Genomic DNA, 25,027 nt, shown 5'->3' on the forward strand with positions numbered 1-25,027 from the left:
GACATTTGGTGGACATACGTGAAAATCTACTTAAACCACCTCGTGCATATTTCAGAAGTCATTTTCAACTAAAGATTGACAAAAAATATATACAATGCACGACCAAAATAAGACCATGGTAAAAGGTCTTAGCTTGGGCCTATCAACAATAGGAAACTTGGAAAAACCTAGCCAAAAGAATTCTATCTGTGTGCCCTACAACTCCAATTTTCTACAGGGAAACTATCATCTTTGCTCCAGAATCTTTATCTTATCTAGCAGCTCCTGGATGGTGTTGGATGCTTCCTGTAGATTCCCAAAGAACCACAACAATTTTGTTTTAGACTAAAACAAGTTAAAAATACTGACATACGCACAAGCAGAGTAAGACAATTAAATCAGAGGTAACCTGAAGCTTCTTTCGCAGATTTCTCTCCTCAGTTTCTCTTCGATCTCTCTCCTCTGAGAAAATATCTATTAGGCTTTCTTGTTCCTTGTTCAATTCCTCAATTTTAAGCTCTGCTGCTTTAAGCTAGATAAAGTAGAGTACATAATCATTTTAGCAACGTTACATCTTCTAAACGTCTAATTTGCAAAAAAAAAACCTAGTGTAAATTTAGAATATTTGTTGTTCTGTACTTCGACATGTTAAACCCAAAGTTGCTTTTTCTGCAATCTTAAAAGTATGTTCCCCGACAAAGGGCCAAAGGGTTTTAAACCCACCAGAATTTATCAACAGACTGTTGCTTGTTCGTCACCATTACTGGCATTGGGTTAAACCTCCAAAATGAATTGATCCCAGTTTAATTGATACAATCATCACATACATGCATTCACCACTTGTCTCAGCAGTACTTGATAAAAGAACATAAAATAAGATGCACACCTGAGCCTCTAGTGATTTACACCTATCTCTTTCCTGCTGCAATTCGTTGTCATCAACTCCCTTTCTCTGTAATCTACAAGAGGTAAGGACAGAGGATAAATTTCGAAGGCAGCAAGAATAGAGCCATGAAGCAACACACTCAGTGTGCCCAGAATGCTCAATTATTGTAAGAGAAGAATGCACACCTCTCCTTCAACTGTTCATTTTCTTCCTTCAACTGCTGTAGCATGTGGAAATTGGAATTTGAAGGGGAATGCTCACTATTGTTTACATCTCCTCCCTGCCAGAGCACAACGCAGACATAAATCAATATTGTTGTTCCAATTCTATATAGGGAAAGTGATGCAAACATAAATTATTTCCACACGTGTATTTGGTAGTAATTCACATCATAGAAACCAGGGACAAACAGAAAGCATATACATGAAACTTTTATACACGGTGTATTTTCATAAATCCAATTTATCAGGAGTTATTTAGGACCAAAACTCAAATATGCAACATAATTATCGTCTCTGCCGTATCCAACTTTTACTGAACATTTCTTCCTGTAAATAATGTGGGAAATAAAAATGTTGAAAACTAAAATATAAATATAAGGTACCTTCAGTTGGGATCCTCTTCTACCGACTCCAATTTCCTGAGATTGACCGACTCCTCCATTTGAAGATGCTTTCATTGTCATTGAAACATCATTTCCGTGAGATTCCTTATCATAAAATGTCTTATCACCAGTACCATTTGCTTGTCGCTCGTGCAGGTTATCAACCTTAACTTCTAGTGGAGAAGGCGAAGGTGACTCAGAAGAACTTGATCTCATCAAGGATTTCTTAGGGATCATACTGCTGTTTTTGTCTTTACTTGAATGCCCATTCACATATCTAGAGTCTTTTGTTTTCTGAAACTTTTCTGATTCTTTTCCTGAATAGACTTTATCAGGTTTCTTCCCACTTGATGTACTGCACTTTTTTCTTGATTGAGGTGAAGGCTGTGAAGAATAATCATCGGGGGAACTTTCTGGAAAAATAAGATAAACATATTAGAGGTTCCATTCCTAGAGTACATCACTTCACATTGCTGAAAAAGAAATGGATAAATAATTGAGTTTCAAGTAGTGGCTTCATAACCAGAGAAGTGTTTATGATTGTTTTGGAAGAGAAGCTAAAACAAAAACACCAGTACCTCTATCTGGAGACAGGTTGGTAGATTTATTACTTCGTCTTGGAGCATAGCCAATCTTGTGGCAGTAGGAAGTCCTAAACAACAAAAGATAGTAAATTCAGTAATGGATAACAGAGGAAACAGACGCCACCTAGTGATCAAACGTAGTATCAAACCAGTAAGTCTTCTGCATCTGTATCAAACGTGCTTCAAGTCTTGCGAGAACAGTTGTTCGCTCAAACCCCTGCTTATCGTGGGCAGGTTCAACAAAATTTGCTTCTAAAACGCCTGCAACATAATTGAGCAATCAGAACTTGGACCATTATAAATTTCTTTTTTCTCTTCCATTTCTTTTGATTTGTTCTTCTATTGAAGAGCAAATTAATGATGAATAATAAATATGACAAAACAACACCTATAACTCCACGACCATCACTTCCTGCAGCATTCCAAAGCCTCCAAAATGGCTGGAAAAGAACAACTTTTAATCAGAAATATTTAATATGTCGAGAAAAAATCTGCTCTTTTCATTTCTTTTCTTTTTACAAGCAGCAAAATTTTACCGAGGTTAAATAAATATTGACATAGTAAAAGTAAAACAATCAGAGTCCACGCTTGCAAAATTGAAAAAAAAAAAAAAAAAAAAGGATAATCTTCAAAAATCTTGATCGTAAAGCACAAAGTGAATATAATGAGAATGACATTCGAGACCATAATCAACTTACACCATAATGTTTTTAAAAAAACACTTGCACCATTTTTATCTCTTACTTTTGCGTTTCCAAATAACTATAAGGATTTCATAAATGGAAGTATGCCCTTCCTCTTAGAACCCTTGAGAATCTAAAACCCTCAAAATTAAAGAGAAAGAAAAGGGAAAAAAGTAAGACATTTTCATGTTGCACCTGAAATCTTCAACAAGCATATAAATTTGCATGCAGGAGCTCAATTTGGGATTGCATTCTTACAATGTTTTGCATGATCAGTGAATAAGGTTCAAATGAAGCTGGTTGGTTCTCAAAGGTCTGTGAGGTTATTTGATAGTCGCTGGAAGCTACAAAAATTTATTTCAAGTTGCGAAGGTTTGGTTGAACGGTTTTCGCTTTGGGAATGTAAGAGAACATTTTTCTAAGAGGAAGAGGAAATCTCAGCCCCGACCATCCTTTGGAAAAATGCCTTCCCTACAATGTGCTGTTCTTCCAACCAGATTTGTTAGACACTGCATAAATGTTCTTGACGTGGGCTGGAAGTTTTCTGTTTAGGCAACATTTGACTGATAATGAGGCAGGCAGACATCCTTGACGTATATTTTGGATAAGCCTCGGGAAAAAATTTGGACAGGAATCCTTCAAATGAATTTTAAGTAGTTGTGGTCAGTATACCAGCAGATCCTTTTTTGATCGATTGACTTCTAGTGTAGCTGTTTTGCCAACTAGGGCCATGCGGAAAATGAAATAATCCCAATAAGATTAAATTCTCTTTGTGGTCTCTTGTGTTTAATGGCTGTAGCACGGATGATAGAGGGTGCTACTTGTCTCCCAGTCCAAAATGAGGCGCTCTTTGCAATCAAAATCTGAGAACGAGAGGTATCTTTGCTTTCCCTGCAGCTTTACTTCTAAATATTGGGCTAAACTGAGTGAACTAGAGTTAAGGTGGTATCCGTCAAATAGAGCGTCTGTCAAGGTGGAGCAGCTCCCGTGCAGCAATTCGAAAGCTGGCAAATTCTTTGGTCTCATGTTGCTAAGGCTATTTCTGGAAGGTTTATGCAGAAGGAAATTAGAGAACTTTTCAAGGAAAGTGTAGGGATTGGAATTTTTTTCCCCTGTATAGCAAACTATAAGGAAGAGAAAATGTGACAAGGGATCCCTATCGCAACCCTCTTGTAGCAAAGATTCAACCCTTTAGGCCTCCCCGTGAGAAAAGTAGAAAATTTGGTACCTAAAAGACAACCGAACATTCACTTGAGCCACCTACCCTGAACGTTTTTCCTTTTTGGAAGTGCAATCGAAGAGTCTAGATCAACTCTGAAAGCAGCAAATTAGGGGCCAGTGTGGTAGAAAGAACCGATTGGATCAAAGTCAATCTCTCACTTTGACTTAAAAAATAATACTCCAGTTCATCCCTCGTTATAATAATCAAATATTTGAAGAACAAATTTTAACAGGATCATAAATAAAAGATCTGAAGCATGTGAAGAAGCCATTACTGCATAATCTTCTGCTTTCTAGATTTCACCATCATCAATCCCCACGGAAAAAACTGTGTTACTTCTATGAATCAGGCTAAAATATTCTCCTGCAGAGCTCTTCAAACAAATCCCAGAAAAAGAATGATACCTTTCAAGGGGAGTTCCAACCATTATTTATCTATTAATGATTTTGTTTAGAAGGGGGTCGACCATTAATTATAACCCATTGGGCATCCAGATTACTTATCTCGTCCCATTACAATTACAAGTTTCCAATTAATGGACCACTTAAATTCTTCCTTGCACAGCTTTCATAGCAGTTAAATATGCTTGCTCCATGTCAACTATGATTGTTTTGTTCTTGGTGTCTTTTCTTTAGTAGGAAAAAAGGAACATTTCATTAGCAGAAAAAAGTACAAAAGGAGGATGATGTATCTAACCAAGTAACCAAGAGGATAACAACAGTTCCTCAATAATTATCATTAATAAAAAATTATCATAGTTACAAACAAAAATACTTTCTTTTGACCCTTTCTAAATTATAACTAGTACACAAGAAACAAATGGCCACCGTAGTCATCCTACATCTAACAGCATAATTTATATTTGACGACTCCCACAAAACAAAATGAACATTAAATAAGGTGAAGTATTTGAACATATAGGTATGAGAGGAAAAAATTGTACTGAGCACTTCAAAAGAATAACAATTCCAGTTTTATGTTCTGAACTTCTGGAGACATGAATATGTCATCAAGTTGTGCATAAGATATGTATACCCTTTCATACATCAATGAAATACTTGTTTCTGACCAAAAAAATAAAAAATAAGATATGTATACCTTGATGAGTCGATTCTTGTGATAAACATTGAACCCTTGAACATCTATGTGATGCTTTGCATCCTTTACAAAACCAATAGTCACAACAGCAACCATCTGATAACAACATCAGCACGCAGCTGTTAGCATTGAGAGCATAACAAATATGAATGTTCAAGAAAGAAAACAGCATACTGAGTATTACATTTGAATCTTTTACAACCCCCTCAGCGCCTGGCTGAGGCCGGTACGTGACCTCTTGAGACATCATCATGTCATTCACTATGTTATGGTGTTCGACATCTCTCCCGCGAAGAATAATGCGAAAGACAGGGGGAAGCCTCAAATAAAGAATCGATGCATAACTCTGCACATTTAAAATGAACAAATTGAATTACCTCAGTAAGGAAAAAATAATTGCTCTTTGCCATCCACAGTGAATAATACAGGGTTCAAACAGTTTTATTCTCAAGGTTTTTCCATTTCTCCCCTCATATTTTTGTTCTCTTTGCCCTTAAAAAATGAACTCCAACTACATCACTATGAATTTATAAGAACTAAGAATTTGAAATGAGTAAACACTACTCCAAGATGTTGCAGAAAAATGAAAGTTAAAACCACATAAGCAATCATTCAAGCCAGATTAACAGGATATCTGATCATTAATCACAAAAAGTATTACCCTCAGTGAATGTCGGTAAGTCAAGAAGTGCCTAGAGTTGGGAAATTTTTTGGCCATTTGTATATTCTTCTCGTCTCTGTTGACACCTCTGATTTGGATGTCCTGACAAAATATTGGTTATTAGATATTAAATTTGAAGATACGAACAAAACGGTATCCTCTGTAAAGGAATAAAATAAACTAGAAGTATATATGTAGCATACATGTGGATCAGTATCGAAATCCAATTCCAACTGTCCTTGGTCGTCTTCCCAAAGGTTATATATTATAATGCGAGTTCCGTGATCTTTCATCAAAAAAAACTGAAAAGCATGCTAAGCAACATAATCAGTTAACTAAGAAGCACAATGTTAAGCTGAATATTTATTGCATTATAGCCTTCTACACCGAGCTACTCTGTTTCATTTATTATTGCCCATTAGGAAGTCTTTATGTAATCTGTTGCTTTGTAGGGTTTTCCTCCTCTTTGAACTTTCATCTATCAATAAGATTGTTTCGTATTCAGGGGAAAAAAGGAAAGGTAATATCCAATATCTAACTGTTTTAGAGAGGAGAAATAAAATATTTGTTTATTTTCCACCAAATATTTATTTTTTATGGGGGAAGGGGGAATAAGAAACAAAACATGATAGGAGTAAGATAAGGAATCCTCAATCAATATCCAAGGAGAACAAAAGAAAGGCTCTCCAATTGATATGAATCGAACAAGAGGATAGAAAACTTAAATAAAAAAAAAATTCATTCATAACGAAGGTCCGGATTGAAATGATAAATAAAAATATAAATGCTGAGAAATCTATATATGAATTAAATTTACCGAATAAATTTTAGGTTCACTGGTGATTTAATCATGTTTAAGATGATATCAGAGCGTGTTAGAAACCATATGTTGTTATTAACTCCTCATTTATATTCATTTCCACTTGTTGAGCCCAAGCCCACAAGTGAGGAGTGTTGAGATATTTCAGCTTAAACTTTTAGGTTCATGGGTGATTTAATCCTGTTTAAGAATAAGGGTAAATTGTATAAACCATCCTGGAAGTATGGTAATTGTAATTACACCCCTAATTGCCCACCTAAACTTTCCATTGTAAAAATTAAACCCTCAAACTTTCCTAAAAAATTAGACACCTAAACATTTAAGAGTAAACATTAACCCTCAAACAAAATGAAAATTATGGAGAAAAACAGTTGAATTAATTTCAGAGAATAGATACGAATCTTCGCCCAGAATGAACAACAATATCAAAAAACCCCCTTCTCCTTCCCCTTTTTCTTCTTCATTTGAAGATTCACATAACCAAAGAGGAAGATCAAACCAATTCTCACAGGAAATTAGAACAAAACAGAAAAGTTCAACAGGGAGCATCAATGGCGAATGATAATTCCTCCACTCCAATTCTGCAGCTGAGAAATAGCAACTGAATCCGAATGCAGAAGATTAAAAGAGTGAGAGAAAAGTGGAGTGCAAAGGGGGTATTTTGGAGTTGGGGGAGAGATTTTGGGGACAGAGAGGGACAGCCGAGAGAAATATAGCAAAATAAATCTCTTTTTTTTAAGTTTTAAGAGTTTTATTTTTACAATTGAAATTTAGGGGTGTAATTTTTCTCACTTGTGAAAGTTTGAAGGTTAATTTTCACTGTTGAATGTTCCGAGGTCTAATTTTTTCCACTTACGAAAGCTTGAGGGTTTAATTTTTATAATTGAAAGTATAGGAGTGCAATTGTAACAACTACGATATCTCTAGGACGATTTATACAATTTAACCTATGAATAAAAAACCCAAAACTCAACCAATAAAGTCATCCAAATCAAGGTAACCCAAGAAGGAAGCTTAGCATTAAGTCCAGAAAAATGATCTAAACATTGATCACTTTTGATCGTTACAGAGTTCAGTCACTGTAATATAATGCCCAAATAACAACAATTTAAACTAAACCTAACGAGTAGAAAAATATAATATGCACGTTTGTGGGGAGGGGGGAATGCGGAATATATAATACATGAATACCACTATATGCAAAAATTCAGTTCACCTAATGTACAAGTTAGTAGAAAGAAGAAAAATATAAATGCATACGATGACTTATCCCAAATGAACAATAAAGCATCACCTGACGAAGAAGTTCAGCTTCACTGGAAAATGGAGACCACTGAACAATTGTTTCCAAATTTTTATTCCAATCACTAAGAGAAGATCGCACTATCTTGCTCCATTCCCCTCCATTCCTTTCATAGTCAAGCTTTTAATACAATTAAAGAACATGCTTCAGTGGGAGCACAAACATCGAAATACATGACTACCTTTTTAACATGAACAAAAAATAATGGAGTATCAATTTAATGCCTAAACGATGGGTGCCAACAAGCAACATCATCTCAAAAGGAGGGGCATTAATCCATTTCAAAACTATAACACAGGCTATGCACCAAGGACCTAGTGCTTCAAAGCACAAGGCACATTAGCAAGAGATGGACAAACTGTGGACACTTGAGTCAAGCAAAAAGGGTCAAAAAGTAAACAAAAAGAAAAGTTAGCTGTAAATGAAAGATAAAATGCATGATAACATAATAAGAATATACGGTTGAACTTAATCATAGTGTTATGGACAAGTATGAAATATATGCTAGTAATAAATATGTTCCATTATGAAACCATCTTTCTCAAGAAAGAAGGTAGAAAAAAATGTCCTACAAAAAGGACAGGCCAGAAACCCAACAAAGGTGCCTTATCACTGAATAAATTGCCTTGATACCCTTTTTTACACCAAATGCATGATATGTGAATATTTTAGTCATGCAAAGCCTGTATGTCAGTGTTTTGAGGTGCGCCCAGGTGCTCGCCTCAGGCGAGGGGTGAGGCGTTTTCGCCGCGCTCGCCTTTGTTCGCCTTGCCTCACCTTGGTGTGCCATCGCCTTAGGCTAGGCGACCTTCTTTTTTTTTCTAAATAATGTTTAAAACCCACGAAAAAGCAACCATAAAAACCTAATACCCACACCTGGAAGCCTTCGCTTCCGTCCTTTGCTGCCACCACCACGGCACCACTTTCGTCCTCGTGTTGTAATGTTTTTTTATTTTCTCTTTGATTCTATGCTCTGCTTCAATTCTTCAATTTTCAATTCTTCTTCATCGATTCTTTAATTGAGAAAAGAACCAAACAATATAAGAATCAAATTTTGAGAAAAGAAGAATCGAAGATGAAGAAGAGTTGGAGAAAAAAAGAAGAATCAAGGAAGAAGTAGAAGAAGAATTGAAGAGAAAACTGAAAAACCTGAAAATTGAAAATCCTACCGCTTCAATCTTCCTCTCAGCTTCAGTCCTCCCCTCTTCTTTTTCTTTTTTACATTCCCAAGCCGCACTAAAAAAGTTCAAGTGCTAGAACATACTCCCATGCAATAAAATTGCCATCTGGTGGCAAATTTTCCAAATGGCAGTCAACACTCACTCTTTTTATTTAAGTTAATGCATGGTTTAATTTTTTTGATTAATTTACATACAAATGTTTTCATATCATTTTATTTAACCACTGTTTACTAAAATTTTTTAGAACTTATATTTAATTTTTCCTAATTGTTCAAGTTAAACTTTATTTACACGTTAAATCGTTCTACAAAGATTTGAATCTAGAGTATTTTATTTTTTACATAAAATTACTATAGATAATATTTATTTATTATTTTATTAGGTGTGCCTCGCTTCACACAAGCCTCGCCTTTTTGTCGTCTCTCGCCTTGAGGCAATCAAAGGACTTGTCGCCTTGAGATGCGCCTTGCGCTTTGAAGACACTGAATGCAACCACTGTGATCATTGATCACTTATGGGAAGGTGCCCACCATGGACGATAATTGGCTGCAGAGTGCAGATCACTCACCTCACTTCGTTCATTGCCATAGGTGGATCCCCCAAGACATCAACTCAAAAGTAAAATTACCCAGATAAGTTGGGACGCCCATATGTTTTACCATTAGAATTATAGGTAACCGTGAAATCCATGTCCCTAAGGCTAATAGAGGTTGATTTCAGCCGACCTATATGCCAATCTTCTCTGTATTGTCCCAATTTTATCGGACGTCCCAAAGGGAATCCAGCCAACCTATATGATGTGGGATGGTTAATATATTAGGTTATGTTAATTTAGTTAATATTAGTTTAGTTAATTTTGGGTTAACTAGTGTTATTAATTTGTAAATTAGTGATTATAGAGTTAATTAGCCATTTTATTGTAGGGCTACAAAATTTATTATTGTAATGGGAGCTTGTAAATATTATTGAACAAAGTTGTTATGGAAATGGAGAGGATTGTACAGGATTTTTCTGGTGGGAATGGTTTCCACCCTCAACGTCACTTGGTCAGTTGGGTCGCGTCTCTTTGCCAAAGGTTTGTGGTGGTTTAGGGTTGGGTGCCTACAAACAGAAAAATAACGTCCTTCTCCAAAAGTGGCTGTGCAGGTTCACCCAAGAAGAAAATCCTTTGTGGAACATGTGATTTCAAGTATTTATGAAGAGGAGTCTCAAGGTTGGCTGCCTCCCCTCCTAAAGGGAGTTCCATGGGGAGGCCGTGGGTGGACATTGCTAAACAGAGGCCTTGTTTTATCAGGTTCATCTCATTTAAAGTTCAAAATGGGGGCTGAATCAAGTCTTGGAAGGACACTTGGTCAGGAAACGCCCCTTTTGAACTCCAATTTGCTAACTTGTACCGAATTTCCACAAAGAGTGCAGTATGGCAGAATGCTGGAACAGCGAGCAAGGGGACTGAAATTTGGGGTATAAAAGGGGGATTTTGGATAATAGCTGAATAGCTGGAGTGGATGGTGGATCTGGATTCTTTTCTTTGGGGATCTGGGAAGACAAGGTTGAATGGGCCCTGGAGGGTGAGAAATGTTTACCACTAAATCAACCTTCCTCAAGTTAACGGAAGTTCCCCCTAAGCTTATATCCCCCCTCTTATAACTCAGATTTGTAAGTTCTATTGTCCTAATTCTTGCTGTCGTTGTCCTTGGAGTAATATTATTAACCAGTGGAAAAAAGTGGAGCATCATGCACAGTTCACAGTTGGTAATGGAGATAGGGTTTCCTTTTGGCACCATATTTGGATTGGCAAGGAGGCTTTAAAGGTTTGCTTTCCTAAGATCTTTAAGCTTTCTCCTCTTCCTAATGCCTCTGTTTTTGGGACTCCATTTCTAGTGCTTGGCACCTTGAGACTAGGAGATCTTTAAAAGATGATGAATTTGAGGAGTTTTCAGTCTTGCTAGCCTTTCTTAGCTTGGTCTCGGTCAGTGATGATGTTGATTGAAGGTGCTGGACTTTGGAGCCTTTGGGGTTCTTCTCAGTAGCTTCTTTATGTAAATAACAGAATTCTTCATCATTGCCAACAGAATTGTTTGATGCATTATGGAAATCAAAAAGCCCAAATAAAGTTAATGTCCTAGTATGGATTCTTCTTAATGGCAAAGTTAACACGGCTGATATTATTCAAAAAAAGAATACTTAAATGGTTCTTTATCCCTCCGTTTGCTCACTGTGTGGCAAGTCTAGTGAGTATCAGCAACATATATTCTTCCACGGCTCATATTCTGCTTCTTGCTGGAAGCTTTTCTTTGAGAAGCTTGCTTTTCTTTGAGATTTTTTAGGTTTCTTGGGTTTTTGACTTTGAAGTTGCAAAGGCTGTTCACTCTTTGTTATTTGGTCCAAGTCTTGCACCAAAGGCGGGTCCCTTTGGCATAATGGTGTCAAAGCTTTGCTGTCCGACATTTGGTTTGAAAGGAATCAAAGGATTTTCAAGGGGAAAAGAAGATCTTCAGTCGATGTTTTGAATTTAGCCAAGTTTAAGGCTTCTCAAAGGTGTGCTCTTTACAATGTATTTGTTAATTATTCTTCGAGTATGATCTGTTCAAACTAGGAGGCTTTTATAACTCTCTCTTAATTTTTGTTTCTGTTTATTGTTTTGTTTACATTTTCACAATGAAAAGTTCGTTTCTTGTTAAAAAAAAAGAAGTTCAAGGTGTTTTTGTGGAGCCTTGCCTATAGAAGCATCAGTACCCATGAAAAATTGCAGAAAAAGTTACAGAACTGGGTGTTATCCCCTTCAAGTTGCTCTCTTTGCCTTAGGGATGCGGAGACAATTGACCACTTCTTCTTCCACTGCACCTTGTTAGGTGCTGGTCCATTTTGATGAGGAAATGTGGTCTCTACGGGTGCCTTCCCCACTTAATAGATGAATGCCTTCTTTTTTTGTTGAACAAGATATGAACTTCTCATTGAAATAATGAAAAGGAACAATAACGTCCAAGGATACAAGCACTCGAAAGAGTGAAGAAAATAAACAAAATAAACAAGAAGTAATAAAACTTAACAATTTACAATAAAAGCATTCCAATTGTAGCAAATCATGCTAGGGGAGTAGATACTAAAAAGTTTCGATAAAGAACACCATTGGGAAGCCTTTAACTTAGCTATATTGAAGCGAATTGTTGATAATCGACTCTTTTCTTCGAAGACTCTAGAGTTCCTTTCAAACCATATCTCATAGAGCACGGCCTTAATGGCATTATGCCAAAGAAGGGTGGCTTTAGAATTCAAAGGGGGCCCCTGTAGAAGCTGAAGGATATTCCTTGCTGTTGTGTTGTCAAATGCCCAAGACAAATTGAATTCCTCCCAAAGTAATTCCCAACAGCGCAATGCAAAAGGGCATTGGAAAAAGATGTGGATCATACTTTCTCCATTAGAATGGCATAGAGGACAGAAAGATGTCATAAGATTAGAACTAGGCATCTTTCTTTGAAGAACTCCAGCTGTATTTACCTTTCCATATAGAAGGATCCATGTGAAAAAACAAACCTTTTTAGGACACTTGGTCTTCCAAATGGCTTTAAGTAAATCTGGTGGCAAAGCTTCGTCTGAAGGGGACTTACAAATGGAAGCCACGGTAAAACTGCCTGAGGATTCTAAAGACCAAACTCTACTGTCATGGCCATTGATTGGAGAATGAGAGTTTAAGAGGGATAGAAGTGACACATATTCATCCACCTCATCATCTTTTAAAGCTCTGCGAGAGAGAATTCTCCATGACCGAGACTGTGAATCCCAAAAATCTGCTACTGAACCAGGAGTCAACGAGAGGCAATAAATTTTCGTTATGGGTTCTTTGAAAGGAAAAGCAAAGATTTTATGGAGTTGTGCTGGTAGAGCTTTTCTTTGGAGCATTTGGAAGGAAATGAACCAAGGAATATTCAACAATATATCTCTCCCTTTTCATATCTTTTGTGAAAAACGTACAAATTACTACTGCCTCTTGGTGCCTTACTTATAGGAGATTCTTTTGTAATTATAGTATAGCCTTACTTTCACGAGATTGGAAAGTTGTAATGTGGTAGTTCTTTTGGGAAGGTCTCCTCGGCCCTCGCCCTTAGGTTGTTTTCTCCTGTTCTTTTGGTCTAATGCATGATGTTTCTAATTAAAAAGAAAGTTTAGAGAGGGTAGTTCTCTGAATGTGGAGAAAGTTCTCAATTGTTCTTGGGATGGATTTTCCAAGTGTTATTGGTGACACGATTTATCTAAATTCACTGCATCAATTGGTATCAGAGCTCTCAAAGGTTCTCAGGAAGGTACGGAACCATGGATGGCAATAAAAGACGCCAACATCAACGATGGACTGCCCACCAAGGACTTGCTTCTTCGTCCAGGTATTTACAAACATCGTATTCGTTCAAGTATGGTTACACTTATACAAGTTGTCCTCTCCAATCTACCTACGGACTACCTCTCCCTCTGTGAAATTTCTAAAGGAGCAGCCCACCCTCTTGAGAGAATCTTCAGAAATTTCCTTCGGGAACGTCCCAAAATGGCTGGCAATATTCACCTTGTCAATTGGGGGAGTACAACTCCCTATAGACCAAGGTGGCTTGAGCATAGGCAACATCTTGAAACGGAATCAAGCATTGCTCTCAAAATTGGAGGTACTTAACAGAAAAAACCCACCCTATGGCGAAGAATGATCTAGGCTAAATATGGGAAATCTTTTCATGAGCCTTGGACTATCCAATCTTCTCACACTTTTAAAGGCCCCTGGGTTGGTAATTTCAAAATTTCCCGTGGCAGCTTGGCTAGTTTCTGGCACAACAAATGGGCATCTAACTCTTCCTCAAAGGCAAGAAGACTATGTGGTCTATCTTCATCAGAACATTCACTTGGAGCTTGTTGAGAGAAAGGAACAACGGAATCTTTAACAACAAATCGCAGTCTTTCAACATTTTTTGTAATGGGGTTTTGTTATGGCTCTAAGCTCGTGTAAATGTTACTTTTCATCCTTCTCTGGCTACAGTTTAAATGACCTCTTGAGGAATTGGGGGGCCTTATTGTAACCTAACATCATATTCTTCAACTCCGTCATCACTTCAATATTTCATCAACTCACCCCACCATGCTCCTTCCAAATGAGAATTTCATAAAACAAAATACAAAGAGAACCACACCCACTTCTCTGATTTTATCGTCAAAAACTTCGAAAACTTAGTCAAACCTTAGATGCTCTCAATGTACCACCATTAGCAAACCCCAATGAACCGGTCAAACAGAAATCAACCTTCTACTTCAAGCATTATGGAGACTCCCAAAAACAAAAGAAAGTATAAAAGATTGTAGAAGAAGAATACAATGTCCGAGACGATGCAGATGACACTGCCGGAGAAGCCAAAGATGACAAAGAAGTCGACAACGCCATGTGAGAAAGTAGTTGGAGATGGAGAAGAAAAAGTTCGAAATGTAGATGTTGTAGGAGAAGAGAACAAATCCACCAAATAAGATGCCGGAGAGGAAGACAATGTTGGAGAAAAGGATGAGGACAAAGAGAAAGAGCAGTGGGAGAAAACATAGGTGCAGAGCAGTGGGAGAAAACATAGGTGCAGACAAAGAAGAATAGAAAGAAGAAAAATGGGAGAAGAAAAAGATAATATAAAAATTACAGTGGCAGCTCCCTACGATCTACGAATACAAAGGCAACTTTTCACCACCCGTAACTTCTCCATTCTACCTATCTACGGAAACCTTATCCTACATTAATATGGGTCCGGCCCATCGGCAAGGCTAGAACAAGCTTTTTTTCCTTACTTTTCCCACTTCCTTTCTAAAATCTTGTTATGTCAATCCAACCCAATTAGACCACTGTTGTTTTTGTTTTCCCCAATCTAATCTCCAAGTCAGTTACCTTCTAAATTTATAACATTTACCTGGTGCATTGTTCTAGTCCCATTAGGGAAGTTTTGCGCCAAGATTTTTTTATTGGAATTAGTTACAAAATTGATAATAATATCAATAACTATTAAGTACACATTTAACTTCACAGAAACAAGAACATAGATTGTTAATACAAAAATCCAACGTCTTCGATGTTAGAACGAAATCAGACACTCTTATGCCCAAGCCGCCTGGTCTGGACTCTTCAATGTCTTCAATGTCTTCAATGTTAGCTTCTGCCTCCTGAAATCCATCGATGATTGCCTCCTGCAAACTCTTATGGGAGGGTGTTTCACGTACAGAGCTAAAAGTCTATGGAACTATGCCACTGTGGCTACTCTTTGGAACTTATGGTTAGAACGAAATCAGAGGACGTTTAAGAATGAATGTCTTAATTGTGATAGCTTTTGGAATGGTGTTCAACTTACAGCCTCTAGGTGGTGTTTTTCTTTGAACAATTCTTTTTGTAACTACACCCCCTCACAGTGATCTTCCAAAATTGGAGTTTTTCTCGAGTTTTTTTGGCGGGATGGGACTCCCTCTGCCCCCTGCTCCTAGTGCTGTACCTCTTTTTTGTGAGTAATAAATACACATGTTTCTTATCATAAAAAAAAAAAAAAAAAAAAAAAAAAAAAAAGTTAATATAGAAATCCAACAAGGTAAAAAGGTGAAGCATTTGCATATCAAACTCAATAGCACATTTCGGATGCTTAGACATATAATCTATGGCATCCCGTTGATTCATGAAGACTTGAAACATAAATATCAGATTCTCCATCCTTTCCACCTCACAATTTATAGAAACATAAATATGCACATCCGCAACATGATATAATTAACTGAAATAAAAGTAGGATTAAAATAAACAGGTACACGTCATTACCATTGGAACTATTATATCTTCCTTTCCAGTGCTCCTTAAAAATGTATAGGACAGTAATCCAATGCTCTGCGTGCCACTGCCCAGAAAGTTCAATCAGTACATTGACAAGATAAGCAAAAGCAAAAAATTAATAGATCGCCAATTTGTTTACAAACTCACTGATATATATTTCTATCATAACCATTTGTCTTTAAAATAACATTGAAGAAAATGGAGAGTAGAAACAAAACATGAAGTGTTAAAAATAAAAAATAAGCGAACAAAACCGACCTTTGTCCATATTTTCCACCACATCGTGAGAACACAATCACATCTGCTCCAAGTCTCATGGTACTAGTCTTAAAACCATTACCATCTGTAAAGATATGGAATCAAAATGCTTTCACAAGAGATTAAAAACTACAAGAAGAATACAAGACAAAACTTTTGATTTATAGTGGCACATTACATTGTCCAATAGTATTGGCTAATTTGCTTTTTTCTGAATAACCCAATGACATGCAATGACGCATTTTGTTGGGGTCCATCCCACCACCATTATCTGTAATATATTCAAATACATATTTCTTCAATACATAAGTACAAATGACATGGCAATGAAAACTTACCGATAAAAGAGGGGGACATAAAATTATTAAAACTTACAATAAATAAATAAACAAAAACCCCAAAAGCTATTTTATTGGGAAGACACCCTGGTCTCCTACTTGTCTACCTATTTTCTTGCTAGTAATGTTGGCTTATTATCCCCCTCCCCCACCCCCACAAAACAAATAAAGGATAAAGGAAAAGAGGATAAAGGGTAAAGGGGGGGATATCGCCCACGATAATTTGAGACTGGAAAAGCATGTTAGTTCTGTTTCAGATTCAAAATTCTAATAACACTAAAATCTCGCAAACAAACAAAATACCTTCAATTAGTAACATTCTGGTCCCATCTTTCTTATTCACAAGCATGTCTACATTAACATGAGTAGCTCCATTGCAAACCTTCCATCAAGGGATGGAAAACAGATTAGTGGATGTGGTTTTTGTGTGAAAAGCAATGAGAAGGAAAAGTGGGTACCTCATCTAATGAGTTGTCTAATAACTCAGCAAACGCTGCACGCATCAATACAAATATCTTAAAATCCATGTAAAACATCCATGGTAAATTGTTGCACGTTTTATCAAAGTATAACTTCACGAAACTAGCAGAAACCATTGTTGTGTCAAGCATTCTTACCTCCAAGGGCCCACTTATGACTGGTCGCATTAGAATGCAGAAACTTAGGGTGAACCCTAACATGGTCCATGCCACCTACAAACATTTAGAAAATGGTAGAAGGTTAGGGTAAGTGTGAGAAATAACTATTATTAAAGTTAAATAAGGTTGAGCGTGGGAGATAATAATTATTCAAGTTAAATACTACCACAAGAATAGGGAGATCAGTTAAGTGGTCAAAGAACAATTGCAACAGCAGACTCCCAGAACCAAGTTAAACTATCATTTTATTCTAATGGGGGTGGAGAAGGAATGAAACTACCCTCCTCTCTTTTATTTCTTGATTTATTTATATCTTTATCAGTAAATATATAATGGTGAGGGGAATCATAAAATATAATGCAGGATTAACAATATTGGATCTACAAAAAACCAGAGTTGCAAACGTTTAAGTGAGGCCATCTGGGAGAAATTTTAGAGGGTTGGAAAGCAGCTGAGGATGTGTGGCCCTTGACTAGAATAGATTCAATGCCTCTCTTTGAGTTTCTATAACCAGAGAGGTATGTGATTAGCAAGTGGTTACAAAAATGATTTACACCAACCAAGAGCCTTTCTTTACAAAAGTAGATTCCATAAATCCGACAAAAGAGAGTAAAAGCTCGCAATTGTCGCCCCTCTCCTCACCGTTTAAGTTTCTTCTTACAATAACTTTCCACTAACCAGTACTTTCCTCTAATGCTTCAAAATCCGAAAAAATCTTTTTTACATGAGATTTAAAAACTTCAAGGAAATAATGCTGCCAACGGTTGAGACACCCATGGATCATGCCAAAAATAAGTTTCCTCTAAAATTTGAGAGAGAGAGAGAGACTTCTCCAACCTTTTTAAGTGAACCCCTGAAGGGTCAAGGGAAATCCTTGAAAAAACTTCCTCTGGGAGGGAGTAGCAGAAGAATTGAAAAGTCGCCTCATTAATTGGCAAGCAGTCAAGCTACCGATCAAAAATAGGGTCTTGGAGTGGGAAATCTCAAAGAAAAAAACTTCGGGCTGTTGTCCAAATGGCTCTAGAGATTCCCACTAGGAAAAAGAAGCTTGTGGCACAAAATCATTGTCGGGAAATCTGGTGAGGAAGCAGGACGATGGCTCTCTACTGCAAAAGAAAGGGTAAACTAAAGTATGCCCTTGGAGATTCATAACCAAGCAAAAATAATGGTTTGAAAAGTTCTATTTTTTTAAGTTGGGCACAGAAAACAGAATAAGATTCCGGGGGGATTTTTTGGTGAGTGAACTTAACCTTCCAAACTGGTTTCTGAGGCTATATAGACTCGTTGAGAATCAGAACATAAAATCAAGGAGATGTGGGACCAACAAATCTGAGGTGGAAATTAAATTTAGAAGAAAGCTTATGGAAGCAGAAATAGAAGATTGGATTCGTCTAAATAGCATCCTTGAAAGAGTAAAGCAAAAATTCAGAGATCTTCTCTAGCAAATCAGCGGCAAAATCCTTGGCAAAAATAGCAGATAATTTCCCACAAAGCTATCCAAAGAAGTTCGGGCCAGCAAAAGTCCGACTTCCTTTGGTCAATTTAGTGGAGCGGAACCAACACCAGCAACAAGGTACAAAGGGCTCATCCAAACATCTATTTGCCCCCTAATTGGTGCATTTTATCTGTGCATGCACCCAACTGGTGAACTATTGCATTGCACACCCTTTCAGAAGTGGCTACTTGGACACACCTCCTAGTTGACTTTGCTCTTTCTGGGATAGGGTAGCTTTTTCAGTTTCAAAATGTAGCTCTCTTTATAATTCTTTTCGTAATAATCCAACCAATGTTATTTTTGCCAACTGAGTGCATTCTCGTGATAGTATTGGCTCTTTTGAGGACTTCTTGTCCACTATTTTTTATCCTTTCTAATTATTAATAAAAGGTGTTTCTTTTCAATAATAATAAGAATAAGGGATTGAACAAGGGACTCTGGCCATGCTATTTCCCTGACTTTACGCCTTAACAGCCAACAAAGAAGGCCAAATCAAGGACCAACAGTCCAGCACCACCAAGTCTTGGGATTATAATCTCCGCTGGCCACTTGAAGATGAGGAGCTTGAAGATTGGAAGCGTCACTCACTCATCTTAAACAAGTATACGCTCACTCCCGGTCTGGCCACTCGATGCCTCCAAAATTTTCTCCGCAAGCTCTGTCTTCAGCTTGTTAACCTCCTCCAACAACCAACTGCTGGTCCCCCTCTACCACGATCTGGAAAGAGAAGTACCCCAAGAAGGTGAAGATTTTTTTGCTGGGAACTCAGCCACTGTGCCATCAACACGCAAGATCGGGTTCAAAAAAGGATTCCCCGCATCACTTTATCCCCAAGCTGCTCCCACTTTTGTTTTAAAGCATCAAAAGCACGACACCTCTTCATTACCTGCCTCTTTGCCTCCACCTTTTGGAATCAAATTCTACAGGCTTTTGGATGGGAAACAGCCTTACACAACAACCCCAGCAGATTCCTGGACATTCTATTTGGCGGGCCATCCCTTTAGGAATGAAGGAGCTACTCTATGGGTTCAAATTATTAGGGCATTTCTATGGAGTTTGTGGTTGGAAAGGAACAGCACGATCTTCAACTCCTCTTCTTTACCTTTTGAGGCTTTTTTTATAGAGTTATTGTATTAGCTTTAGGATGGTATAAATGCTTCTGCTCTCCTTTCAATAATTACACACTAAACAACCTTGCCACAAATTGGAAGGCGTTTTTGTAACTTGCCCTTGTGGCATTTTGTATATTTCATATCATCAATGAAATACTCGTTTCTTACGGCAACAAAAAAAAAAAAAAAAAACATGTCCTGTCCTGTATGTAGTGAAGAAAAAAGGGTACTCTGAACAGAAGAAGGCCTCAAACAAGTAGGGATCTGAACCACTTTTCTTTAGGAACAATATGTACATTAATTACCAAAAGAACACAAACTCTGAAAACAATCTATTCTCCCAAAAACCAAAAGGAGTCACAGAACTCTACAATTGGCGCAGGAGCATAATTCAAAAGTTCTCATCCAAACTCCAAGCATCTCCAAGAAGCTAGAGAACAGAACACCCAGATGAAGGGTATAAATTAGAAATTATTTTGAAAAATATAGTTTATTGTAGTTCCTAATTAGTATAGTTCTAGATTAATAGCTTGTGTTATTTTAACAAATTTTGTTTATTTCCTAGTTTTAGTTTCTTCATTTTGTAAGGCTACTAAAAAAAATGGTGCCCTAAGATGTAATTAGAAATTATTTATAAAAAATTAGTTTATTATAGTTAACAAAATGGAGTAGTTTTTAGATTAGTGGTTAGCGCTACTTCACTCATTTGGTTTATTTGCTAGTTTCTTTTTTTTTTTTTTCGGGGACTTTTAAGTAATACAAATATTTGAGTTCTCTTTAATGGAGGTTTCTCTAGTCTTTGGATTAATTTCCTGTTTTTATGGATTTCTTTTAATTGTGTCTTGAAATCCGTTACATCATTGGTATCAAATCTCTCAGTTGTTCTTGGAAAGGTACAGAGCCATGAACCACGATCAGAAATGCCAATATCAACAGTGGAGTGTCTATCAATGATTGTCTTCTCCATCCAGGTTTTACAGAAACCATCTACCCATCCGGGTCACCAATCATTTTCATATTCGTCACTTTATTTACCCCTACATTTCAACCCCATCTACGATCATGCTCCTTTCAAATTAAGCTCTTAACTAGATTTATTCTATAAGATACAAGGTGAAAACAACACCATGGTCAATCAATTCAAAAAGATAACAACGCCACCAACCCATCAATTCAAAAGGTAACTACAGAATTTTCAGTAATGGATTTTCATTTTCATATTCGTCACTTTAGAGAACTTTTACCAATATGAATATTTGAGCTCTATTTCAATGGAGGTTTCTCTGGTCTTTGAATTGATTTCTCAGTTCTAATAGATTTATTTACATCGACTTAAGATTTGCTTCATCATACCCATAAACAACAAAATTTTATTACCATATATATGAATGCCTTAGTCCTAAGTATTGGCAAATCGGAACAATGATTATTCCATAAAAGATCAAACTCTCCTTTCTAGATAATGCCATAGAGTTTGGAATCTCGGGGAATATAAACTTATCAGGGAAAACAAGAATAATGAAATGTTTTCGGCCATGGAAATTCCTGATTACATTTGAGAATCAAATAGAAATAGCATTCTGAATGCACAAAAGTTTGCTAAATTTTAGATTTATCTTCAGAGTTCGGAATGAAGGTACTAAATGTGAGAATGCATGGTACGATGACATACCCGACGATGAGTCCCAATTACCGCAAGGAGCTCCTTCATAATCTCCTGCCTTCCAGAATTGCTTGCAGGCAGAACCATTTGCCTTCGAAGTCAGAGGTTCACTCGACTCTTGTCCAGTACCCGCCTCTTCTGACGGGGGCAATTGAACTGCCAGGGAATGCGTTTCGTCCAACAGAGCGGGCGGAAGAAAACCTAGAGGCAAAACGACCTCCAACTCGTTCAGCCTTCTCTTCTTCAAAAACCCTCCATCAACGCCGTTCGAGAGTCCAACGCTTCTCGTAACTCCTCCTAAAATTCCGTCGACAACTTCCTGCTCCGAATCTTCGGAATTCGACTCGCTGTCACTACTGAGATCAATAAACGAGGGAAACACATTTGATGCTTCGTGATTTTTGCTGGTTCCTTCCACACGTAAAGGTTCTACAAGTTCCTCCTTAACACGAGCGTCCATGGGTCCGTACAGAGTCGGACAAAAGACCAATGCCTTCGCAGAGATTTCAGAGACGGATGTGTCAATTTAGAACAGAGGTTTCCGCGGCGGAAAACGACGGTGTTGGTAAACTGTAGCCGAAGGAAATAGGAGAACTCGTAAAAAAAAATACGATCTCGGACGACGCCTGGTTCGTTAACTTTCCGAATCAATTAAATATTCGGACCCGAAGCCAGAAATCATATCGGCTTCGGCTTCGTCACTTTGCGGCTAGCATGAACCGCTTGGCCCGCCCACGTCGAACTTTTCCTGCTCCCTGACCCTGACCCAGGTGGCACCCGATTTACAATGAGAGAAATTGGAAGAGTAATACCAAATTAATAGGTTTTTGTAAAACTAATCACTACTTTCAATTTTATAAAAAGAGCAAAAATTGAGACTTAAAAGGAAAGATAAAATTAAAAGTCCAATATATAGTCCATAAATATGAAGCAAATGTATACAAATTAAAAGAAAAATTGGGATTTTTTATCCTTCTATAATTTTATTTGGATCTTTTACCACTTTTTTAAAACATTTTATCGGTAACCTCTTCATAACTTATTTTTTACCACATTTTTCACTTTTTACTCTGGTAAAATTATTAAAATATCTTCGTTTTTTAAAAAATCAAAATTCTCCTCATAATGCAAAGAGAGCAAAAAATAGAGAAGGAGATCTACGGTAGAAGAACAATTTTTCAACTTGACTGTTGAACAACTTCCCAAGTTTAAGTTGTTCTTTTACTTTACTCTTTTATCCAAAAAAAATTAGAAAATAAAAAACATATAAAACACATCCGCCAGTGGCCACCCCAAAAATACAATGTTTGTGCTATCTTAGTTTGCGATTGTTCTATACCAACCTCGACTATGCTATCCCGATTCCAGATCATTTTATTCCGAGCGGGGATTATGTAATCCAGAGGATTGCAAATTCGTTTTTTTTTTTTATTATCATGGGTATATGTAATATTCGCCCTCCTTCTAAATTAAATACTAGATATTTATGCAAAATTTTGTCGAAATTGATCGAATCTTGACCTTTTTTTAATTAAATATGGATTTATACAATATCTTGGGTCAAGATTAAATATGATTTTCTTGATTCCTCAAATTTAGAAGTTAAATTTGTTTTCAATTAGTAATTGATTTGAATTCTTAAAATTTAACAGCTAATTTTTTTTTCATATTAGATTAAAAATAAAAAGATGTGTGGTGAGATATTTGTGGAGAAAATCAAAGATTGTGGAGAATTTTACCTTTTTGAAAACATATACATTTTTTATAATTTTACACTTAGATTTCTGATTTTATTTTAATTCCAAATTTACCTCTATTTATTATTTATTTACTTTTTTGAAATATAAAAGATTTAATTTTCACCGTCCTTTAATTATTGTGGGTCCCATATTAATTTTCAATTCAAATTTCTTAATTCACCCCCTTCAAATTGATTTTCTTTATTTACCAATATTATTAATTAAAAAAATATCCAAATCTTAATTATTGTTGGCACAACGTAGCCATTCTTTGGATTTTAATTTTGTTTATTGCTTCAATATTTCAGGTTGGTACTACTGCCGTTCACATTCTTTTATTGTGTTTTTGTTTTAACGAAATCAATTTTGTTATTACAGTTTAGTTATTTCTTGTGTGTTCGAGGTCCAAATGTCTAACTATTATTTTTGTTTGGTGTTATTTATCCTTTAACATAAGATAATTAACGGAAAGCACGTATTGATTGACGTCAATATTGAAAGGAGAAGAAAGTCATCGTTTATCTATATATAGGTATAAATTATGTTCATGTTTTTTTCGTTATTATAAAATATAATCTACTTGTACTATTGAAATCTACTATTTGTATAAGCGCCTCTTAAGTAAGATATAATTTATACCCAAGATGAAATTATCTACATGAAATTTTATAAGACAGGGTATTAAGTATAACATATTAAATATACAATATATTCGTATAACATAGACTAAACTTTATGAGATATAAAATTTATCTGGATGTATTGATTTACATCAGAAAGTCAAGATGTAAATCACTAACGGTATATATACACCAGATTCTTAATTTTAAATCACCATCAGTAAATATACAGATACATAAAACTTGAGATATAATATATATCATACTTTAAACACTATATATATATATATATATATATATATATATATCCCCACATATACATTATTTAAAACAAACGGAATCAGAAATATATACTCGTATAAACCAACTAATCTTTTATGGTAGCAATAATAGATCCAGATTCTTTTTCTATTCAATTAAACAAAAAATAAAAACTATCGGATAATCCAAAATGAATTAATGAAATGCTCATGCAGTCGGAGGTTTCAGAGGAAATCGGAGCCGTCAAAGACGAAATGAAATGTTCAGCGACAAAGAAAATCGGAGCCGCTGGAGACGAAGGGAGACATAGACGATGTCGGAGAAGATGAACGGAGGTTTCAGAGGAAGAAGAAGCCCGACAGAGGAATGAAAGAAAATCGAGGGAGAATAATGGAGGTTACGGAAATTTGGGGGTTATGAGATTTTTCAATTTTGAAAGTGTAATTAGCAAAATTTGAGGGATTTTCTCATAATTTACCAAATTTATATCTTAATAATGATTTAATATTAGGATGAATCTTATGGATATATTAGTTATTTGTGTCATGGATACCTAATTAAGGATTCTATATACTAATCCCTAAAATAAATTACACTAATATAGGCCTTTTTTACTTGATCATAGTTACATCTCGTGCTCTCTTTGACGATACGCTCATTCATTTCATAATATAATATGAACATAATATATTTATTCGTTGTTTCATATCTTTTCACCCACATAGGCGTAGGGAAAAAAAAAGTAAAATATTTTCGGTCCTTATAACCGGCAAGCTAAGGACCTTTCTTGTGCTGACATTTTTTACAACTAAATGCGAAAATGTAAAAATTGAGAATTCAAAATAATAAAAAATAAAATAAAATAAAAACTTTGCACATAAACGTGACTCCGAAGACTCATGTGGCCTAATAACATGTAATTAAATGTCAATATATCATTCTCATCAATGTCTCACTCCCTCCTTTTTCTCTCTTCTCCAATGCCTCATCTCTAATTTTTTTGGATATTTTGTTTTCATTTCAAAAAATCTCTCTTATTATTATTATTTGTATTTACTG

General features: G+C 36.2%; 2 protein-coding genes across 2 annotated transcripts in view; one reads left to right on the plus strand and one right to left on the minus strand.

Moving 5' to 3' along the window:
• The window catches only part of LOC111006877 (membrane-anchored ubiquitin-fold protein 3), a 33,878-nt gene extending 9,585 nt beyond the window's left edge, over positions 1–24,293 (plus strand). The window contains exon 5 of the mRNA XM_088125133.1: positions 24,184–24,293. Coding sequence (XP_087981259.1) covers positions 24,184–24,278 — 95 coding nt within the window. The 3' untranslated portion in view covers positions 24,279–24,293. The remainder of the gene's footprint in view (positions 1–24,183) is intronic.
• Positions 28–21,994, minus strand: LOC111006875 (protein MICRORCHIDIA 7). Its single transcript, XM_022278960.2, has 20 exons — positions 21,358–21,994; positions 17,058–17,132; positions 16,899–16,933; positions 16,744–16,822; positions 16,281–16,373; positions 16,103–16,187; positions 15,833–15,908; positions 7,832–7,960; positions 5,921–6,019; positions 5,718–5,819; positions 5,241–5,402; positions 5,057–5,152; positions 2,442–2,493; positions 2,203–2,314; positions 2,048–2,121; positions 1,470–1,882; positions 1,051–1,145; positions 866–938; positions 389–511; positions 28–285 (listed from the first exon to the last, which is right to left on the minus strand). The coding sequence occupies exons 1-20, from the start codon at positions 21,806–21,808 to the stop codon at positions 226–228; spliced, it is 2,484 nt and encodes an 827-aa protein (XP_022134652.1). The 5' UTR covers positions 21,809–21,994; the 3' UTR covers positions 28–225.
• Positions 24,294–25,027: the final 734 nt, after the last annotated feature.

Source organism: Momordica charantia (assembly GCF_013281855.1).
Source record: "Momordica charantia cultivar OHB3-1 chromosome 6 unlocalized genomic scaffold, Mcharantia_2.0 BLBB01000006.1, whole genome shotgun sequence".
Classification (NCBI taxonomy): domain Eukaryota; kingdom Viridiplantae; phylum Streptophyta; class Magnoliopsida; order Cucurbitales; family Cucurbitaceae; genus Momordica; species Momordica charantia.